Source organism: Vidua chalybeata, chromosome 2, assembly GCF_026979565.1.
Source record: "Vidua chalybeata isolate OUT-0048 chromosome 2, bVidCha1 merged haplotype, whole genome shotgun sequence".
NCBI classification, from domain to species: Eukaryota; Metazoa; Chordata; class Aves; order Passeriformes; family Viduidae; genus Vidua; species Vidua chalybeata.
In genome coordinates this window covers 26,678,428-26,699,792 of record NC_071531.1, presented here as the reverse complement: position 1 = coordinate 26,699,792, position 21,365 = coordinate 26,678,428, and the positions used below count along the sequence as shown (strand labels likewise).

The 21,365-nt window shown below is 41.8% G+C and overlaps 1 protein-coding gene across 2 annotated transcripts in view; it reads left to right on the top strand.

Moving 5' to 3' along the window:
* The window catches only part of SH3RF3 (SH3 domain containing ring finger 3), a 246,099-nt gene that overhangs the window by 178,857 nt on the left and 45,877 nt on the right, over window positions 1-21,365 (top strand). For both annotated transcript variants that reach the window (XM_053935671.1, XM_053935672.1), the window contains exons 4-5: window positions 4,564-4,932; window positions 19,872-19,972. In XM_053935671.1, coding sequence (XP_053791646.1) covers window positions 4,564-4,932; window positions 19,872-19,972 — 470 coding nt within the window. The remainder of the gene's footprint in view (window positions 1-4,563; window positions 4,933-19,871; window positions 19,973-21,365) is intronic.

Sequence of the window (21,365 nt, the reverse complement as noted above, 5' to 3'; positions counted from 1 at the left end):
GCTGCTGTTGTGACCATGGTGTATCAAAGTGTCCCTTGCAAGTCTAAACTGGGATAGAATAATTTTGCCACTAACATGGATTAGTAAATGCACCGGCATATTTGTCAAGGGAGATGTAGTAAGGATTAATTATTTAAATCTAACCTAAATTTCCCATGTTTCTCTCTTGTTCCATAATAATAACAACAATAAATTACAAAGTAATAATTTGCTCTTTGAATTAAACCTGAGTTAATTGTCACCCACACTGGACAAGAAGTAGATTTTCCTTACTCTTCATTCCATCTGGGGTATGTAAGTAGGTGCATAACGTTGCCCATTGAAACTGTAGTTCATTAAGTCATATTGGGATATAAAGAACATATTTGGTCCCACATGGGACAGTCAATGTATATGACAGTTTCTCTCCTGTACTCGTTCATTCTTAAAAGAGAAATGTGTTGAAAGCATTTACAGGTGGTCCCTTTTAAATCCACATGTATTAGAAATTAGAAGTGTGTGTGTGTGTGTGTGTGTATCTGTGCATGCAAGCACATGCAACAGAGACTGAGAGAAACTCACCATAATATATTCTGCAGAAAAAAAAAGAGATTTATGTGGAGACTAATAATAAATAATTTTGGAAGTGGAGAAATCCTGTATGATGTAGCTTAATATTTGTCACCTATGTGGTAAAGTCACAAGTAAAGTATCTAAGACAGTCATATCTAAAAGCGAGAAGAAAGAAAAAACCTCTCCTTTAGTTCATATTGCATGGGCTCTCTGCTTGGACACTAATGTCATGTCAGCTTGCATTGTGGCAGGGTGGAGAGTATAGCTTCCTGATCAAGGCCACCAAATTTTTAATGAAGAGCACTTGATTACTGCTCCCATTGTAGGAAAAGGTTGTTTGGAGGTGAACAAGGCTCTGTGCACAGAGGTATTCTGCTCCCACCCTTCTTCACTCCCGAAACCAGATGAGCTGGAGCTGTCTCCAGTATGATTACTCACAGCTGAGGAAGGGCTTCCTGAGAAATAGGCACAGTAGCTCCATGAACTGAGACTGGTGCATCCTTACCTCAGCCTGCAGAGCCTCACAGCCAATAGTCACTGAGACACTGTGAACAGTTTTACTGCACCATCTCAACACATCTCTTGCATGATAAAGTCCCTCAGATTAAGGCTTGCTGTTGCAAGATTTTGCATTTCTAGACAGGATTTCAGGGCTGCTGGGAATGTTTGACTGGTTTGGCATTCAAATCCAAGCCTTATCCCTCTAAATCCTATGTCAAGTTTCCTAGGACATCCCCTTCATAAAGAATGGATTTGGGGTAAAATCAGTCTCTCAGCATAAGTCAGTCTCAAGGGCATAAGTCTCATGTCACTTTGGGCTTAGCAGGACCACATATTCAAATATAGGATCTTTCTAGAGAAGGGATCAAAACTGAGTGAGAAAGTTGAGTTCTGGTATTCGAGATTGTCATAAGAGCTACAGGCTTCCAGAAATGTCAAATTCCTGACACTGACTGTGGGTCAGAACTTTCCATTAAACTTCTCATCTGGAAGCAAATCTGCCTGAAGATCAGATGACAGACACCAGAAAGCAATGCTTGTTTACATATTCAGAGTTTAAAATAAGAAATTTGCAATCGTGTTTATGTTTAAAAAAGGGTTTCTAGAAGTTTTTTTGTGAAGAGGAAGAGCTGTTTGCTTTTACAAAGTAATAAGCAGACTTTTCTCTGCATTCATAGCCTGTTTGGGAAGTACTTTCCAGCATCTGTGGGCAAAGCTGTTTAAAAACAATTCTCTACAAAAATAAAATTGTAAGGCTGTAATGCATTTTTTATCTTGGCAGACCAAAATAGTTTTTCCCCAGTATTTCAAGAAGCCTCTGACATTCTCAAAAGTTCATTAGCTTGACTGTTTGGGGGGGAGTTTTCTTTCTGTCTTCAATCTTCTACTGATATAGATATTTACTTTGTTTATATCAATACAGGGTTATTTTTTATCACTTCATGTTTAGATGCTTGCTTTCTTATTGACATTTCAACTAGGTGCCACTTTGAACAAAAAAGTAAGGGATTTTGTTGTTTTAAAAAGAACAGCTGCAGTGTTAAATTGGATTCCAGACAGTGGGATTTATAATCTAATTCTTACAAGAGATTCAGAGCTTGATATCAAGAGCTGGAGCACTTCACTGTCCACATGTAGCATGTTGTAAAATCAGAAGTTCTAAATTCTTTTTTTTAAACTCTATTTTTTCCTATCTCAGAGAGTTAAAATATATTGTTTTTCTTCTTGCTGTTGATTAAAAATTTCCTCACCCTCTGCTGTCAGAGAGTCATACATATTTGATAGCTTTATCCTTTTCTCCTTAATATTTCAAGTAATTCAGCTAGACTATCTTCATCAATGGGGTAAGCAGAGCTGTAACACCTACTTAAGGGAGGGAAGCCATCTGGTTTCCTTGCAACTTGGAGCCTGCTGGCAAATATTAGGTTGTACCAATTTAGAGCATGATGAAGTGGGAAATAATGGACGTTTCTGAACAATCTGAAATAGGATCAGCTGTTATCGGCAAAAATTGGCAGGTGCAGTGCACTACACTGGCTGTAAGCGTGGTCTCAAGTTGGACAGTGCAGCTGGGAAAATGACTTGCTAATTGAATGGTTGCAGGACTCCCAGCAGCTCTGAAAGCAGTGGAGCATCATTAATTGGAGGCTCTTGGTTGACTTAGTGGAAGCTGTCACAGAAAGAAGGATCCTGCAAGTTGAAGTTTACTTCATAGGTGTTAGTGTGGTTTTTGCCTGTTACACTGAATGAGTCCTCGTGGAGTCAGGAGTGCTTTCAAACTTAGAAGGACTGGCCTAAGGCTAGCAACATCTATTCTTTTATTTACAGCATGGTGACAGTGGTTGGGAATTATAAAAGCTACACAATTACATATTTGTTTAGCTGTATGTTTCTGTTGTTATCTTTCCTTTCCCTCTCTTTTTCCCTTTTATTTCCACTTGTGCTAGGTTTCAAAATTGGCTTGACTTGGAGCAGAAATAATTCTTTATTTTAATTTAGAGCCTTGGAAGACCTTGTCCTCAACTGTTTCTTGGATGCTGCCATAATTCATAAAAATAATTATATTTTTAAAAATGGCCTAACTTTGGTCCAGAATAGTATTACATACCCCTCTGGTTTATGTGGGTCTCAGAATAGCAGTGAATGCAAAAGCACGTGTTCATTAGCTGTGGCTCCCTTTTTCATATGTTGTTTTTATTCATTAAATGCAAACATATTGCGATGCATCCTCATTTAATATAAAGGTCTGATGGCAAAATGTGGAATTTTCCATCAGCTGTTAACATCCCTTGAGGGAAGATATATTGGCAATGAGTGCTGTGCAGAAAGCCCTGCTGACTTCAGAGTGCACTTCACGTATCATTAGTGACGGTAGCATCCCTGTGTGCCTGAAATCTCTGCAGCCGTGTACAGTGTAGCTTTCCTGGATGAGTTACGAAGGCTGGGAGGTAAGAGACTTCAGTGACAGGGTTGTGCCACCCAGCATGCCTCTGGCCTGCATAGACACGAGGTTATTTGTGAATGTGGATTGGATGAGGAACAGTGGGCTGAAAGCTGGCCTGAGCCTCCTAGTGCAGTGTTCATGGGTGGTAGGTCAAGTGTTAAACCCTTCAAAAGAACTGATGAAACCATGTTTTTAAACTGGACCCTGAGCAAATCTTCCAGTGGCCATCAAGCTCTTCCAAAGTTTAGGTGATACAGCTAGGGAAAATGCATTCAGTTTGCATCTGCATTTGGATAACCTGTGTTAGGTGGGAAGCAGGGAGATGAAACTGGGAAGATTTGGAAGCTGTAGCCTTGGATCAAAACCCTGTCTGGCAAACATCAAGCACAAGCCTGTGATGGAACTGAGAATAGCAAAACATTGATGAAGAGGCTCCTCCCTCCTTCCCCAGGCTCTGACTCAGCAGACTGGAACAAGCTGTTTTGGGGAATGCTGTGTTTTTAAAAGTTGTAGCTTCATGTGGACCAATTAATGGTGCCTAGTTCTAGCTTAACTCTTCTGGATGATTACTTTGCCTCTTTTGATTTTCCTGGCATTAACAAGTGGATGGAAATAATTCATCTGGCCTCATAAATCAAACAAAATCATAGAATCATAGAATCATTTATGTTGGAAAATACCTCTAAGGCCATCCAGTCCAACTGTTAGTTCAGCACTGCTAAGCCCACCCCTAAACCACGGCCTTGAAGTGCCATGTCTTTTAAGTCTTTGAAATATCTCCAGGGGCAGTGATTCCACCACTTTCCTGTTCCAGTGCTTGACAATCCTTTCAGTGAAGAAATTTTTCCTAATATCCTATTCTAAACCTCCCCTGGCACAACATGAGGCTATTTCCTCTTGTCCTGTCAGTTGTTACCTGGAGGAGAGGCTAAATCTCATCATGCTACAACCTCCTTTCAGGTGGTTGTAGAGAGAGATGAGGTCCCACTGAGCCTCCTTTTCTGCAGTGGAGGGAACCTCATCACTCTCTACAACATTTTTATCTTTCCCTTTTCCTCCCCACGCAGCTGAATGAATCTGCCAAGCAGCTCATGGAGATGGACAAGACGTGCTCGGCTGCCGCCTCTGGCTGTGACATGCCGCTGGCGACGGAGACGGTGGCAGTGGCAGCGGCAGCGGCGGTGGGTCTGGCTCCGTGCTCCACGCTGGCCGGTGCGGGGGCTGCCGGAGCGGCCCAGAGGCAGGTGGAAGGCAAGAAGAACGCCAAGAAGCGCCACTCCTTCACCGCCCTCAGCATGACACACAAGTCCTCCCAGGCCGCCAGCAACCGGCACTCCATGGAGATCAGTGCCCCTGTCCTCATCAGCTCCAGTGACCCACGGGCAGCTGCCAGGATCGGGGACCTGACCCACCTCTCCTCCAGTGCCCCAGCCCAGGTAAGGTGGGGTGCGAGGTGGGGGGGGTTGGGCATCCTTAGCAGGTGGCATGCCCTTGGGTCACCTCTTCCAAAATGGCTCACCCTCACATGAAGCAGTCACATGGTGCTGTCATCCTGGTGTGACAGTACTTGGCATCTGCCATTCCTATCCTTGCATTAATCACTGGGCAGGGATGGGAAGCCAGAGGATAAGGCTAAATTAGATTCACAGTACTTTTTGTTAAGAAACAAAAAGTAATCCTACAATTTGTTAGAAGCAATGCAACTGTTGCACCAGTTTCTGTTGTAGAAAGGAATAATTTTGAGTGATCCTGTTACCATGAACGCATCTGTTACTCTGCAGGGTAGCAATGTCAGTATGAAATTCACACACTGGGGATAAAAAAAGATTTTTTGAATAATTATTTCTGTACAAATCGCTGGAGGATGAGCAAATGTGCTGCACTTTGACAAGTGCTGTACCCAGCAAGTAGCTGCTGGGTTCAGAAAAACCTAAGGAATTTTTAAACCATCACACATGCTGAGGGTGCATCCCTCTCCATCCTTCCCCCTCTCAAAGGAGGATGCAGAAAAGCATCCTCCCAGACATCCCCAGAGGTCCCAAAAGGAGCTTCCAAGAGGCTACTTCTGGAGCCCTGGCAGAAACAGGAGCCAAACTCACTAGGGGTACACTGAAACCCTTTGCAATTGCCCACTGTTTTTATGGATAATGAAATCCAACTGGCAATTTGAAGTTTGAAGGTGTGGAAGAGACGGGAGAATAGTCACAGTCCCAAAGCTCTTCTGCCTCAGCCTTCCTGCCCAGTCATCCACACAGTGTGTGTGCAGATTAGCACCCACTGGTGGTTTATAGACCAGTTCCTCATAGTCTGTGCTGCTTCTTAGTGCCAAGATAACCTCAGCATGACAGGGTCTTCCCACACATCATGTCTCTGCTGAAAAAAGCCATCCTTGCCCTTTTCCTCTCCCTGGACATGCCTTCTGGCCCCTCACATCCACATCCCCATACAGGGACAAACATAGATCACTTGCCAACCTTGTGGTAGCCCAGAGCAGGAAGCAATCCATGTTACAGCCACTGCCCATGCTGGTATGCATGTAGATGGCTGGGAGAGGGACAAGCAGCAAACTGTAGGGGCTGCTTTGGGCAGAAATGCCTGTTTATGGCCATCTGTAGTGCTGGTGGGTCTCCCCTGTGAGGCCAGTGTGCTGCACCAGACCATGGGGTCACTCCTGATAGCTGTGCCCTGCTGTGACCCATGATATGAGCCCAGGCCCCTGCAGCACAGGTTTGCAAGGACTCTGGGGGAGGCAAGGGGCCTGAATGTACACCATGTGCAATGCAGGGCCAGCCAAAACTGTACTGAGAAGACACTGCCACAGTGGAGCAGTACTCTCTATTCCTGCCTCAGCTGCTCACCTCCCTCCACTGCCCATCCACATGTAGGAGTCAGAGAGGCAGCTCAGTCCAGCTGTAATAGCACTTGGTTTCTTCCACATGCCTTGTCCAGGAAGGGTTTCTGTGCTGTAAGGTCTTCCCCCCCTTTCAGTCCCCAGCAGGAGGGTGAAGGTGAGGATATGGCTCCCACACAAAGCAGCAGTGTGTCAAGATGTACTGGGATATCTGTGAAGTACTACAAGCACTACACATGAGGGAGGGTCTCAAACTTGTCAAGTAAATGACACCCAGGTTTTTGGCACTGAGAGTGACACATTTGGACTCTACAGAGATGTGATAGTGGCTTTTCTGGTCCTGTGCTAGTCAAGAGAAACACAACACACACCCTTTTTTGTTAGAGTCATGTTGAAGACTCATTCTGACCTAGGAAACCACAAAAGTTATACCACGAAATAAAAAGTGCCTTGATTATTCTCCCCTGTTTTAACAGAACAACTGGTATGCGAGACCCCACTCATTTCTCAAACATTTTTGTCATTTGCACACCAGTGGTAGAGGACAATAAGGGCCTGATGTTCCCGGTGACAAGATATGATTATCAAAATCCAGCCCACAGGAAGCTTGGTTGGGCCCTTTGCAGCAGATGGGAAGACATGTACTTGGTGCCATGGTCAAAAACTCATCCAAGGCTGGGGTGTAATGAAACCCACGGTGGGAACAGGTTTGGGGAGTGGTTCTGCCTCAGGGTATAGAGCCAGTTTGGAGAGAAGGCAGCTGAGCACATGCCTCTATCACTGATGGTCAAAAGTGTCTTGGCCAAAATCCAGGCAGGGAAGTAGAGTCTTGGTGTCAGATCAACCTAAGTGAAAAGAGGCTTCCCTCTGTCAAAAAGTGTCATTGCACACTGTCACCCCAAGTGTGGCATTTACATGTATTAATATGTATCTCTGCTTTTGGGAACCTTGCTTTCTTATTTGAGGGATTTAAACATTTTCCTTTGAAAACTTTCAATGAATGTGGATCTATAGGGGGAAAAAACGTGGGGCTGAAATTTTCACTGCATTCTCTTGACTGTAGGAGCAACCTTCAGAAAAATGCTTGTAAGATTAGCAATGAAATCACAGGAGAAACAAACATGCATTCACCTGTTTTTAAGCCTTCTTAGGTCTACAAAAAGTACAGAATTTGGCTCTTACCAAATGTCTATTAAAATTGCACAGCTATATAACTATTAATCCCATAATAATACAGGTTACATGTTAATTAAAAATGTCAGAAATTCAGTCTCTTCTCTGCCATCTGCTAAGACCTGACATGGCTCTGAAGCAATTAATGATGCTTCAGCCTTAGACAGACTATCAGTTCAGCACTTTTCTTTTATTCACATGGCTGAATGCCAGCCAGAGTAGCATAAACAATGGTCCCCATGAGCTCTTACATCAAGGCATTCAGGGCAGTGAGAATCTTGTCTTCAGATTTTTTTGCTCTAAAATGCATTTGGCATTTCTAAGGTAAATGCCCTGTATGTCTTGTTCAGCATTTGACATCTTGGCAAATCTGCAAACTGATTCTACTGCTGCTTCAGAAGTGCTCAGGGGCGTTGCTGAGAGCATGGGCAGGTTGTAGGAAGGCTGTGCATGTAGCTGCTGCATGCAAAATGCCTCACCTTGTCTTTCCTCACTTGAAGAGGAACCTCTCTGTCCTGCATGTCATTGTCACAGCCCTTGAGTGGTTGTCTCTGTAACCATCTCAGGCCCTTACTGGTTTGCAAGAGCAAATTCAGCCAAAGCTTATTTCTTATAAGGGAAACAACAAATTTACAGTTTCAGTATCAAGCAAATTTATGCCATTTTTAAACTAGAATGTAAATTTGGTTTATTGTGTCATTATATCCTGTCCTTGAAATTTCCAGGCACTTTTTCATTGCTTAGATCTCTTAATAAAAAGAAATAAAGTAATTTTGTTCAGTTTAGTAGGTATGAGTTTCTCTGGAACGTATCAGGATTGGTATTTAGCTTGCAGGGGGATTCTACATTTTGAAAAAGTTCAACAGAGTTTTTCTTATAGCCTGTCCTTTGAACAAGCAGAATTCAATTACAGGAGTTCTTGAATGGCATCCAGTCCCCTACCTCAAGGCAACCGGCTGGTGCCCAGCGAAACAGTCTCCTCTAAACAAGCATCAGTTTTCCCTGTAGACCTGAGGCACCTACATCTGGAGCATCTGCTTTCTCTCTGCTGACATGGGAAGAAACAGAGACATCTAGGGCTTACTGCCTAAGTTACTGCAGGAACTTAAAATTTAGGTGCAAATTTTACATGTTACAGTAAATGTAGCATATATTCCACCCCTTAGAAGTTTTTTCATGCGTAGTGCTTTATTCTTGTAGCTTTTGTCAATTCTTGTGAATTAAAACCAGACTTCCACACTGAACTGACATGCGTTTTTTTTTTTGTTTGTTTTTATGAGTCGTTAGACTATTATAAGCCTCCAGGAGGGCACAGATTTCTACATATTGTGCACTGACATGCAGACCAGACTATGAAATCACATGTTTTGAAAGCAGCTCTGCATATCATTAATTTAATAATCAAAGACTGCTGGTCTTCCATAGTGTGTTCGTTGTTCTTTAAGCAGAACCAACTCAGCTGTTTTCCAAAAGCCAAGATGTATTTTGAAATGAATGATTGTCTTAAAAAATGTCTTCACTGACTACAAACTTTGGGATGCTTGAAAGGTAAAAGAATCAACTTGAAGTCACCTCAGCTGGATAAAATATAGTGACTGGAATTCCACAACAGCCAGGATATAAAGCATTTAATTTAAAAGAGGCAATGCTGGAATCCTAGTTTTGCCTGCAACTAAACTTGCTTGTATGCTTTTTGCTGCATGCTGAGCATCACTCATTAAATGTAAGATCTCCATCTGAAAGGTAATAGTGTCTTTCCATCATGCAGAATGTCCTATCATACTGGCAAAATGGATTTTTATTGAAGATGTGAGTGGTGCTTCAGGCCTGTGATGGAGCTGAAGCTGAATTAGGTTACGGGTGCAGAGGAGTGGTTCGTAACTGACACTCCTTGGGGAATGGGGAAGGTCCCCCTGGAAAGTAATCATGCCCAGGCCTCAGATGGCTTGTCTTGCTTCCATTTTCACCCCTTATGAATTATTCGTCCCTGCTAGTTGAAAAGGTCATGGGTCAGGACTGCTCCAAATCCCCTGGTTTTTGACAGAAAAAGCATCTCATGAATAATGAAGCATGGCTTTGTGCACACCAGGGTAACAGCTGAGTGAGGAAAAAAGGACCCTCCCCACAGAAGGAACTTCTGTGTGTGTTTTGAACAACTCATCACCATGCACAAGAAGTCAATTTGTATCTGCAAGTATTAGTTCAAGCTCCTAACCAGAAGACACATGTTCAGGAAAAGCTGAGAACAATGTCCTGCACGCTCCCAATCCCAAAGAGTGACAGTATTTGAAATGAAAAATGTTCCTTGAAGTGTCTTGCTATATAAATCATTTGGAAGTGTGTCCTTATCAGTTATTTAGAAGTGCTGAATTTTAGCTGGGAAAATATAATAGCAGAACCCTAGTTGAGCCTTGGCTGATAACCTAAATGTGCTGACCATGAGAGGCATACCTAAAATGCAGAGACTAAAAATAAATCTTGAATTTTCAAGTGCACAGCAAGCTCTGAGAAAATAAGTCAAATTCAAGTATTTTTCAGCTTTGGCTGGGAGTCCAAATTCTATCCAACCTGCTCTGTTGCTGACTGTGAATGACAACTGACTGGATATAAGCGTGAGACAGGTGAAACCAAGGGCAGCTATTTCAGGAGGTTGCACCAGTCAAAATGGCAAAAAAAGAGAAATACTCGTCCAACCTGTCTTTAGAGCAAATTTGTAATTTAGAGCAAATTATGTCACAAAAAAATGCATAAGAGCTTTTGCTAAGGTCTAAACAAATTATTTGTCTTTGTACATTTCCAGTTCTATTCATAGTTATTTATAATTGATTCCAGACATTGCCTATTCTAAATAACTTTATCTTGTTGGTGGGGGGGTGGTTGTAGGTGGGAAGGAGTTAACTTCTTTTAAACAGAAAGTTTTAGGCAGGAATCTAAGCAGCTTTGTTTGGGGGGGCTACCAATAGGTCTCTGAATATACTCTGTGCATATTGGGATATATTACATTATTTGTCAAAACTGTTGCAAATGAGGCTCATGAGCTGACTCAATCTATGGACTGATTACATAAGCTACCAGGAATCCAGGTCAAGGCAAAATTGCCTTCAGGGAACTACCAGGTTAGAGACGGTGTCTTCTCTTTTTCCTACAATATGCCTTATCACAAGTATATTTTGAAAGATTTTTCAAGAACCACATAAAACTTAATTTTTTACAGGATCTAGGAAGAGAAAGTTGTGCTTTAAAAGGGTTATTCAGCTGTGCATGAAATCCCATTGCCAGTAAAAGAAAAACAATATCTTTTTTTTCCAAATGCTCCTCAGGGTAGTAACCTGAAAACATTTTGCCACTAAAATAATTTTTGCACACAGCTAATCTTGAGGCTTTGCAGTAGCTGCCAGTCAACTACTGGTTTGGAAGTCTCAGGAGCAAGTGAGACACTGTCTTGGTATTTGCCCCATACATTTGCCCCATACTGTAAAATCCTGTTCATCCAGCACACACTATGTGTACATGCATGACATTTGAGCAGAAATTACTAAAGTGTATGGGTTTTTTTTTTCCTTTTTTTTTCTTTTTTTTCTTTTTTTTTTTTTTTTTGCTTGGAGGGTTTGTTTATTTGTTTACCACTATTTTCTCCCTGGAGGGGAACTTCCTACAGGAGGCATTGCACAGGATCCTGATGAGTTTGTTGTATAGTTATCAAAAGGACAATTATGAGTGTGGGATTAAATTAACATCTTTTACAGGTCTTTCACTTGAAGCTTTCTTGTGTTTCTGTGTTTGATTTTTCGTGTTCTTTGATCCCAGAATTTCAAGAAACTATTTACTGCAATCCTATTTAAAACCTTGTGATGGAGAGCTATACCCTGAGTATAGTCTGAGAGAAACAAGGCTGAATAAAATATAATTCTCATGATGCTCATCCACATGATGCTTAATTAGTCGTCATTTGGGAGAGCTGAGAAGCTGTGAGCCAGAATAATCAGTGCTTTTATGGATGGTAATGTCAGATGAATCTTCAGAAGAAAATGACAAAAATATTTGGTTTTTTTTTTTCTTCTACCTTTCAGGCATCATTAGATTGCAGGATAGGGGAAATAGAAGCTCAGGAAATTAATTTACTTGACTTCTCCAGCTCTCTGCATAGCTCTATCAGGTACTGACAGAAGACATGATCTAGAGTTTTTTGTCTATTACAAACCAAAAATAATCAGGGCCAACCTGGTCCTAGAAAAAGCTGGCATAATACTCTGCCTCAGCTTCATCCACAGCCACAGATACTTCCAGGTTGTAAGAACTCCTCAGTAAATCGTATAAATTTATCTCCAGTCCTTGCAGGAAGGAACTGGATATTTATGCAGCTATTTATGCAGCTGCAGCTGTTATCCTGCACGTTTGTTTGTTTTTCTCACACACCATTATGGAAAAAAAATTCTTCCTTTAGAATTGATAAGTCCATTTCAGCCCCCACTTTGATAATTAGCATTTGATGTGGCTACTTGATCTTGCATGTAACACTTTTCATCAATACTTGGTGTCACTACCATGCATTAAGTGCTAATACATTATTTCTAGGAACATTAAGGTTCAGAATGATTGCCACAGTCATTGTTTTATGGAGTCAGCAAATTAGAGAAACGAGTCACAGGAATCTTAAAGACCATTAGCCTGTTTTTATGATTTTTCCAGAGGATGGTATGTCAACTTATGTGAGCTGAATGCATGTTTTTCTCTTATTTTCAAGTAATATTAAAGAGAAATTTAAAGTAAGCTGTAAATATGCATTCAAGACATTAAAAGAATTTTTCCTGAGAATTAATGAATGTGATAAGTGCCCTGTGGTGAGAGAGGATTTTCTTTGAAGTCAAAACTGAGAATTTTGGTTGGTGATTTTCTAGATGATAAGAACATTCATCTGATAGCAACAATTATTTTTCAGTGAAGGCTACTGCAGCCTGCAATATCATTGTACTCTGCTCCTAGTTTTATCACTGTCTTCTAGACTTCTATTCTGCTCGAAGACTGAGTCCCTTGCTTTTGCAAGGCACTTCACTAATCCCTACAGGCACCATGTCTTTTCAAATTAAACCACAAATGTGGCTTTAAAGTACTGGTGAAAATCTAAAGTAAATCTGCAAGGGAAAGAAAAATGTAATTTATGCTGGAAGTCTAAACAAGTCATTCTTATGCTTCCATAAAGATGTGGATGGGAAAAGAGAAAGGGAATGAATTTAAAAAGATGTTTCAGCACAGCTGAGTAGTTGTTACCTTTAATTGCCTAATGTCTCTGGGCTTGTCAGTAATATTGGGGGGGGGGCAGTAGTGTTTCAGTGGTCATAAGGAAGCTGTTGTGTTTACAGGAAAAAAAAAAGCAAAAAGTCCTTTTAATATTATTCTCCAGTCCATGAGTACATAATCACCTACTACACCAGAGTAGCTGGTGATAAAAACAGAGGGCACAGCATGAGCTGGGAGTGAAATACCTGTCATGCAGCACCGTTGTGCCTATGTGTATAGTCTGGGAGTTTTACTCAAGATTTAGCCTTGCACAGTACAGGTGGTGCTGCTGTGCTACCAATGGTCACAAAGAAGCAGAAATTAGTACAGAAAGATCTGGAGGTGGTTTTCAGCACGCCTTTGTGCAGCTGCTTTTCCCTGCTAGCTGGCATCTGGATCTGTAGTGTCCAGAGGAAAAGAGCTGGTGCTGTTGAGCTGAAACAGTGGTAAGTGGTGCTTGGAGGATGCCAAATTGAAGTGGGAGCATGAAGAAGTTGGATTTGGCAGTTCACGGCCCTAAGTAAATGGGATCAGAGCTGGCAGTGTCTGGTTCAGAAAACTGCATGCCACCTTTAAACAGCCTCCTCATCAAGAGGTATGCACGTGTGATCACCCAGGAGATCACGTCTGGAAATTCAATGGCCAAATGTTTAAAGGCATTAGAGGCTCATAAGGATAGAGAGAAGCACCAAATGGTATTTTCAGAAGTGACTCCTATTACTTAAATTGCAATAAAATCTGTGGGAATCAGGCAGTGAAGTACTTAATGCCACCCTGAGAAAACTCTGCAAGGTGCCTGTTTTTATCAGTAAGTGCCTATGTGCCTCTTAAAATCCTGCCTGTCAGTGACATCTCCTACCCGTAAGGCTTTAGCAATGCTGAGTAGCAGAGATTGAAGAATGATTAAGACACAAATGCTGCAGTGTTTGAGCCCTCCCTGTGTAATGTCTGTGCATGGCTCTATTTGTGTGTCTGGTGCCACACAAGGAAGATGGATCATGTAGGGACGTGCTATCAGAAAGCAAGGATGTGGCACACAGACTTCCTAAAAGGTATCAAAGCAGAGAACAAGAAAATCAGAGCATTGTATTGGATCCCATTCCCCTGAGCAGATGAAGAGGAAAGGAGGACATGTTTAGTACCTTGTTCTTTAGATCACAGTAGCAAAAGTACAACCTGGCTCCAGGGCTAAATAAAGAAGGAAAATGTCCTAAGTCCTGCTACCAGCTGTGATGGAGAAAGGCCTGCTATGTTCTCCAGGAGGATTATTGGTATTACTGGTAACTGGAGAGATGCACATAAAATTGAGTGAAGAGTAGAAAGATAAACTTCCAACACAGGTAATCAGAAGTATAAAGAAATAGGAGATTATTCTTTTGCAAAAAACAGTCTCTTCAAAATCTTATTGCAAATACTATCTTGAAAAATAATCTTAGCAAGACTGTATTTTATAATTTGAGCTAATAAATGATACATACAGAACACAACAAGTCCTTGAAAGAGTCAACTTAGAAGAGTTCACCAACTGTGTCAGGGACTGTAGTTTAAATGCAAAACTGGTGAACATTCAGATGCATAGTAGCAATCAAGCAGCCACCACGATAATACAGCAAGGAGCACAAGAGACACATGAAGCTGAAGAGCAGAATACTTCTATGACAGTAAATGACAAGATGTGAACAGAGGAGCTGAATTCAATGTGTGGAAGGCCAGCAGGTCCTGTGGAGTAAAACCTGATGATGAAAAGCAGGGTCATAGATAGACTGGAAAGTACACAGTCATGTCAAAGCCTGTAGGGAGACCAGCTAAAGAAAAATCAGAGCACAATCAGGAAGCAGTCACTGATTTAGAGTTTGGATGTATAGGATACTAAGCTGTACAAAGTGGCAAAAATTAATGGTTTGTAGGTGCCAGGCTGGCACCAGATGCAGTAATATTGGAGTAACCAGATACAGACAAGAAACTGCATGTCAGGTAGATAGATATATACAGAACTGTGGAGACATCTTTGGGATTATTCAAGGGAAGAAAGCAAAATTTTCATCCAGCAATGGTGAATGGCAGTTACATGATTTCTTAATCCCTTGGACTTTATGTTAGTACAAGCCTAATAGAAAGCACTTGAGATCATGCTTTCAGTAATACAGAAGACACAGAAGGCCCCATTGTCAGTGGAAACAGGCAAATAGTTGATGCTTTGACTGCTGCTCTGCTCTCTTGGCTTGAACTCATCACTCTGCAGTCAGTCAGGCTCAGCCCAGGATGCCTGCAGTGGCCACTTCAGGCTGGGGTAGCTGCACCTCTGCAAACTGACTTTGCTGCAGCGTGCAGAGGGAGGATCATAGGAGCTAACGAAGGCTTAGCATGTGTCTTACAAGAAAGATGAAGCATTGGTCAGCTCCCAGAGCTGGATATCACTGCTACTGGTGGAATGAGTCCTGTGATTTGGAGTGCTGGCACCAAGGGCTACAGGCTTCAGGAGTAGGCTGGACAGGTGAGGGGGAGGTGTGGCACTGTAAGTAAGGGAGAAGTTTGCACAGCCCTTAGAGTTAGTGATGATGTAGTGAAAAGCCTCTGGATGAAGGCTGGGGGGAAGGAAAACAAAGCAGGTATTGTAGAGGCTGTTTATTACTGATTGCCCAGTCAGGATGTAAGCACCAATGAGTTATTCTGTAGGCAATTAGAACTCTGGATCAGTAGCCCTTGTCCTTATGGGAGATTTCAACTTCCCAGACATCAACTGGAAATATCATACTTCTGTGACAAGTCTTGGAAATTCTTGAGGCTTTTAGGAGGAAACTGCTTGTCATTCATACTTAGTGAGATAGCTAGGAAAGATGCCCTCCTGGACTTGCTATTTGTGAATAGAGAAGGACTACTCATGAGGGATGTGACAGTAGGTGGCTGTCTTGGATACAGTGTTCATGAAATGGCTGAGTTTAGGATTTTCACTGTAAAGACAAAAAAGGATGGCAGAGTTGCTTCCCTGGACTTCATGAGAGCAACCTTTATGCTGTTCAGGGCATTACTTAGCAGAGTGCCCTGGGAATCTGCTTTTAAGGACTTTGGAGTCCACATGTGCTTGTCAGTATTTTAGATTCACCTTTCAGAAGCACAGGAGCAGACAACTTCACCATGCTGTGAGTAAAGCAAGCAGAGCAGAAGACCAGCTTGTCTGAACAGGGAACTCCTTGTGTAGGTCAGGAGGAAAAAGAATGACCTCTGGAAGCAAGGTGAGGCTTCTCAGGAACCTGAGTACAGAGCTGTGGTTCATTTACACAGAGAGAAGACATGAAAAGCCAAAGCTCAATTAGAGTTGAAACTGACCAGTGTTGTTTCAAATAACAAGAAGGGCTCCTTTTTTCAGATGAGGTCTAAAGAAAGTATTGGGCTGATACTTGGTGAAGGTGGTGAATACTTGATAGTACTTGGTCAATCTGACTAACAGGAACGAAGAAAAAGCAGATGCATTCTATGTACTTTTTGTCTCAGTCTTTATTAGATCTTCAGCTTCCCAGTCCCCTGAGTTGGAGGACCACAAATGTGGGAACAGTGACTTTCTATTTGTGGACACTGGAATTGTAAGGGACCAGCTGTATCAGTTAAATGTTCACAAGTCCATGGGGCCTCATGGGATTCATCCAAGTGTTCTGAAGGAGCCAATGAATGTTATGGCAGAACCCCTCTCAATCATCTGTCAAAGATCTTGCAGGTTCAGGGAGGTCCTGCTATTGGAAGCTTGACAATGTTACTCTAGTCTCCAAAAAAACCAGCATGAGGAAAGACCCACAGAATTACAGACCTGTTAGTTTAGCCTCAGTTGCTGGAAAAATTATGGAGATTATTATACTGAGTACTACTGAAAGGCATTTAAAAAATGATACAGTCATAAGGAACAGTCAATATGGGTTCATAAAAGGGAAGTCCCATTTAACTGATTTGATATCCTTCTATAATAAGGTCACCTGCTTAGTGGATGAAGGGAAAGAAGTGAATACAGTTTTTTTCAGGATTTTAGTAGGCTTTTGATACTGTACCTCAGCATCTTTCTGGACAGGTTGCTCAGCCATGGAATGAGTGGAATTGTGATGCACTGGGTGAAGAACTGGCCAAAGGCCAGATCTCAAAGGATTGCAGTGAATGGGGCTACAGCTGGCTGTTGACAGGTCAGCAGTGATGTTCTTTGGGGCTCAGTTTTAGGGCCAGTTCTGTCATATATATATATGTGTGTATATATATATACACATATGCATATATATCAATGATCAGGATGCAGGAGTTGAATGCACCACTGGCAAGTTTGCTGATGATACCAAAGTGGGAGGTGCTTTTGACTCTCTTGAGGTGGGACAAGATGCCTTGCAGAGCATTAGATACACTGGAGCATTGGCCAATGAGTAGCAGGAAGAAATGTAAGATTCAAAATGTTGGATTCTCATCCCCCTGGGATGGGGTAATGTCAAGCATAAATATGGATTAGGAGAGGAGTGGCTGAAGAGCAGCCCCGCAGAGAGGGATCTGGGGGTGCTGGTGGACAGCAAGATCAGTGTGGGTCGCCAGAGGGCAAACCCCATCCTGGGGTGCATCAAACAGAGCATCACCAATCACTCAAAATTATCCTGCTGTATTCAGTGCTGGTGTGGCCTCTCCTGGAGCACAGTGTGCAGTTCTGGGCCCCACCATGGAAGGAGGATGTGAAAATCCTTGAATGCATCCAGAGGAGGACAACAAATCTTGTGAAAGGACTGCAAGGAATGTCCTAAAAGGAGCAGCTGAGGACACTGTGCTTCTCTAGTTTGGAGAGAAGGAGGCTGAGGGGTGACCTCATTGCTCTCTACAGTTTCCTGAGGAGGGGAAACTGAGAGGGAGGTGCTGAGCTCTTCTCCATGGTGTCCACTGACAGGATGCATGGGAGTGGTCCTGTGGGAATGCCCCACAGGACATTCAGACCGGACATTAGGAAGCATTTTACTGAGAGGGTGGTTGAACTCTGGAACAGGCTTCATAGAAAAGTGGTTGATGCCCCAAACCTGTCAGTGTTTAAGAGGCATTTGGACAATATCCTTAATTGGTCAACCTTGAAGTGGTCAGGCAGTTGGATTACATACTTGTTGCAGGTCACTTCCAATATAAATATTCTATTCTACTCTACTCCATTCTGTCCTATTCTATCCTTTCCTGCTGTGATCTTCTCTGCCTTTACAGTTGCACCCTGAGGCTGTTCATTAAGGTCTGTTTTTTCATGAGATAAAATCTAACTTTTTTTTCCTAGCAAGGAAGGGTGGGGACTGATGCATTTTCTGTTTTCTTAGAGACAGTTTCTCTAGTCCAGAGCAGGCATACAGTGGTAGAACAACATGAAGAAGTTTGAACTGGTTGATTTCTCACTTACTTCTTGGAGAAGGCAGCTGCCAGGTGTCTCAGCCCAATATCTTCCACAATCCCTAGCCCCATTAACCAGCTCAACATAACAAATGAAGGATCATTCTCCAGCTATCTCTAAATTTTTTAGTGGGCTGGTGTGTTTTCCTGTTAGTTGATACTAGCTCACTGACGTGACAGGCAGTATTAATAAAGTCTTAGTCACAGAGCTGAAAAGAATGCTTTTTACACATAGGACCAAGAGCTGCCTGGATCCTTCTTTGTTTGAGCAGGCAGCCAGAAAGTTTGAGGAAATAATGAGAAAAAGGAGATGTACTTGTCAATACATTTTAATGATTGAGTGTAGATGTTGGTGAGAGATGAGACATCTTGCTGCTTTTTGCCAAAAGCTATGGAATCACAGTGCAGTGTTTCCATGTTTTGCTGCATGATTTCCTAATGATAATGTGTTCATACACAACAAAGCAACATAGCCCAGCAATGCTATTCTGTCAAGACAGAACACTAATAATTATGTGGATTCTTTGGAATGAGGTAACCTTGAAATCCAGTAATTAAGTAACAATGTGTGTCTTGGTTTAACTTTGTGTCTTAGTTTTATTCAGTGTCATTTTTAAGTGCAAAAATTGTCCCCATGTTTGTGTTCCAAAAATCAATATTTACTGTTTGTTAGATAGAATTTTGAAACAGAAAAGCTGTAGTGGATGCCTGTGAATTGCTCAGAATCTTTGCTGATTATAACACACCCTGCCTGAACCTGCAATTTGTGGGTATTGGTTCCTACTTTGTAGAGCCATTCTGCATATGCACGTGCAAACAGCATATGGTTAGACTTATTAAAAAACTTTTTTTTTTGTTCAAGTAAACCACTACAAGTCCCATCAGCCCAGCTCTGCCCTGTCTGCAATAAAGATCTGTTGCTACAGGCTTTGGCATTAGTTCAGGAGACGTTTCCAGTCAGGATTCATTTTTGACATAGATGAATGAGGACTTTGGTGAGACTACTCAAAAAGAGATTGCCCTATATAATTTGGCTGAGCATTAGGCTTTGAGAAATGAATGATTACATTTAGAATTGCCTTTCACATGAATAGCTGGAGAAGATCTGTCCACCTGTCTATATGAGAGTGGAGATTTATTCTCTGAGGTAAAAGTGGAGTGAACTACTTTCTCCATTCAGAGAAAGTTTTGGGTTGGGTAGTCACCTTCTTTTGAAGGAGAAGAATATTCCTGATGATAAAAAGAGTACATAGAAATGAGACTGCATTTTGGAAATTGAATAGTATCTTCTTCTCCAGAGATCCATAACCACATAACCAAAAGAGTACCAATTTAAAAACAAGTTTTTGAGGGGAAAAGGTTACTTTTATCAGAGAAGGTACTATTGCAGATGCACATGCTGAGCTGACTTTACAAAGCAGTTAAGTAGTTTTACATTGTAAAACTTTTAGTTGCATACAACTAAAATTTCTCTGACAGGTACATGGAAATTCTGCTAATCCTTTGTGTCAGAAATGTATTTTTGGAATGTGTAAGGTTAGAATAAGCCTTTTTTTAAGGCAATATAATGAAGTTAGAAAATCTAAGAATTTAAAAAATATGTGGTTAATTCTTATATGCCTTCACCCCATACCAATTTAGGAAATGATGGGTTTCATCTTAAATCCTTGTATGTTCTTTGTGTATTTTCAGGATTCCTCTTTGATTGGAACAGCCACAGTGGCTGGTCCCAGGACAAGTGCAATAATTGGAGATCAGGGAACACCATCGAAGGTCCAGCTCCCCCTCAATATGTAAGCAGCTCATTTCAGTCACTGTGTATTCTTTGTTTCCAATTGTGTGTGTACGTGCATGTGTATGCTTGAAACCTGAATGCCCAAATCTCAGCTCAGGTGCATTCTGAGAGATTGCAATTTCAAACATGAGGCAGCCCCTCCTAAAACTGAAAAATTAATAGAGAAGGGCAAGACTTCTCCCTTTCTTTGTGAGCCCTTTTAGACTTTGTTTATGATAGCTGTATGGATCACTGTGAAGCAAACTGAGTACCTCTGAGAAAATCTTCTTTCATTTAAAGCTTTTAAAAGGTGTAGTCCCACGCAATCAAACACCTGATACATTCACCAGTTGCACCAAAAAATGGCCCAGTCACACTTTTTTGGTGCCATCAACAATGAATGAGCAAGGCAATGAATGAACTTCACACCTTTGGCATATGGTCGTGTTGAAGAGTGCGTAGAATAACAGAAAGAGTAGATTTCATTTTAGCAAGTCTCTTCTAGCCTGGTTGGTTTATCCGATACTTGTCTAATTAAGTACTGAATCCTTTCCTCTTAACACATATACCTCATAAAAGCAGGACAACTACACACACACACACACACATGCACATCCATATTTTTGGGTTTTATGATATGGCTAAAACAAAGTCTGAATTCACAAAATCCTAAAGAGACCTTAAAGAGATCTCCTTTAAGAACAATAGGGGTGTTGGATCAGAACCAAACAAATTTTTTCTTAGCTATTTATTTGAGATCTTTATACCTGAGGGATGCCACACATCACTGAGTGCCCCACAGAGAGGTCTCATCATCACCCTGTGTGCACTCTGCATGGACTGTGTGGCACATAGTGGGGCACACGTTTATTTCAAGCCTTGCCCTGACTAGGAAGTGGTAACTGGCAATATTTGAAGTACCTGGTTGTTGAATTAGGACATTTTCCAGCTCTCTGGCAATGTCCCGACTCCATGCCTCAGCAAGCCTCCCCTTCTCCCTCCCATGCTTCTCCTGTCATCTCCCTTGTGAAGCAGCCTTGTAATCCAGTCTGTCATTCTGCATTTGCGAGCCAAGTTCCAGTCAAAGAGGATGCATTATTTGAAAGCTGTAGCAGTAGTGGGGAGGTGAAACTCTAGACAAAGCCCTGGGGCTTCTGTGTTGTAAGCAGAGTCACGGGCAGCTACCCAAGGCCAAGAACACTTCACACTTCAACCTTTTTTCAGGGAACTTCTAATAAACATTTTGGGTTCTTCTAGGTCCCAGTTCCAAGCCTTAGCTTCACTGTTTCACATAGCCCAGAATAATCTGATACTACATTTTGCAAGATTTCAGATTGTTGTTTTAACACTTTCTTCTAGGCTGTACAGAGTTAGCTGGTGAAGTTTCACACCTAAAATCTAGAGAACAGTGA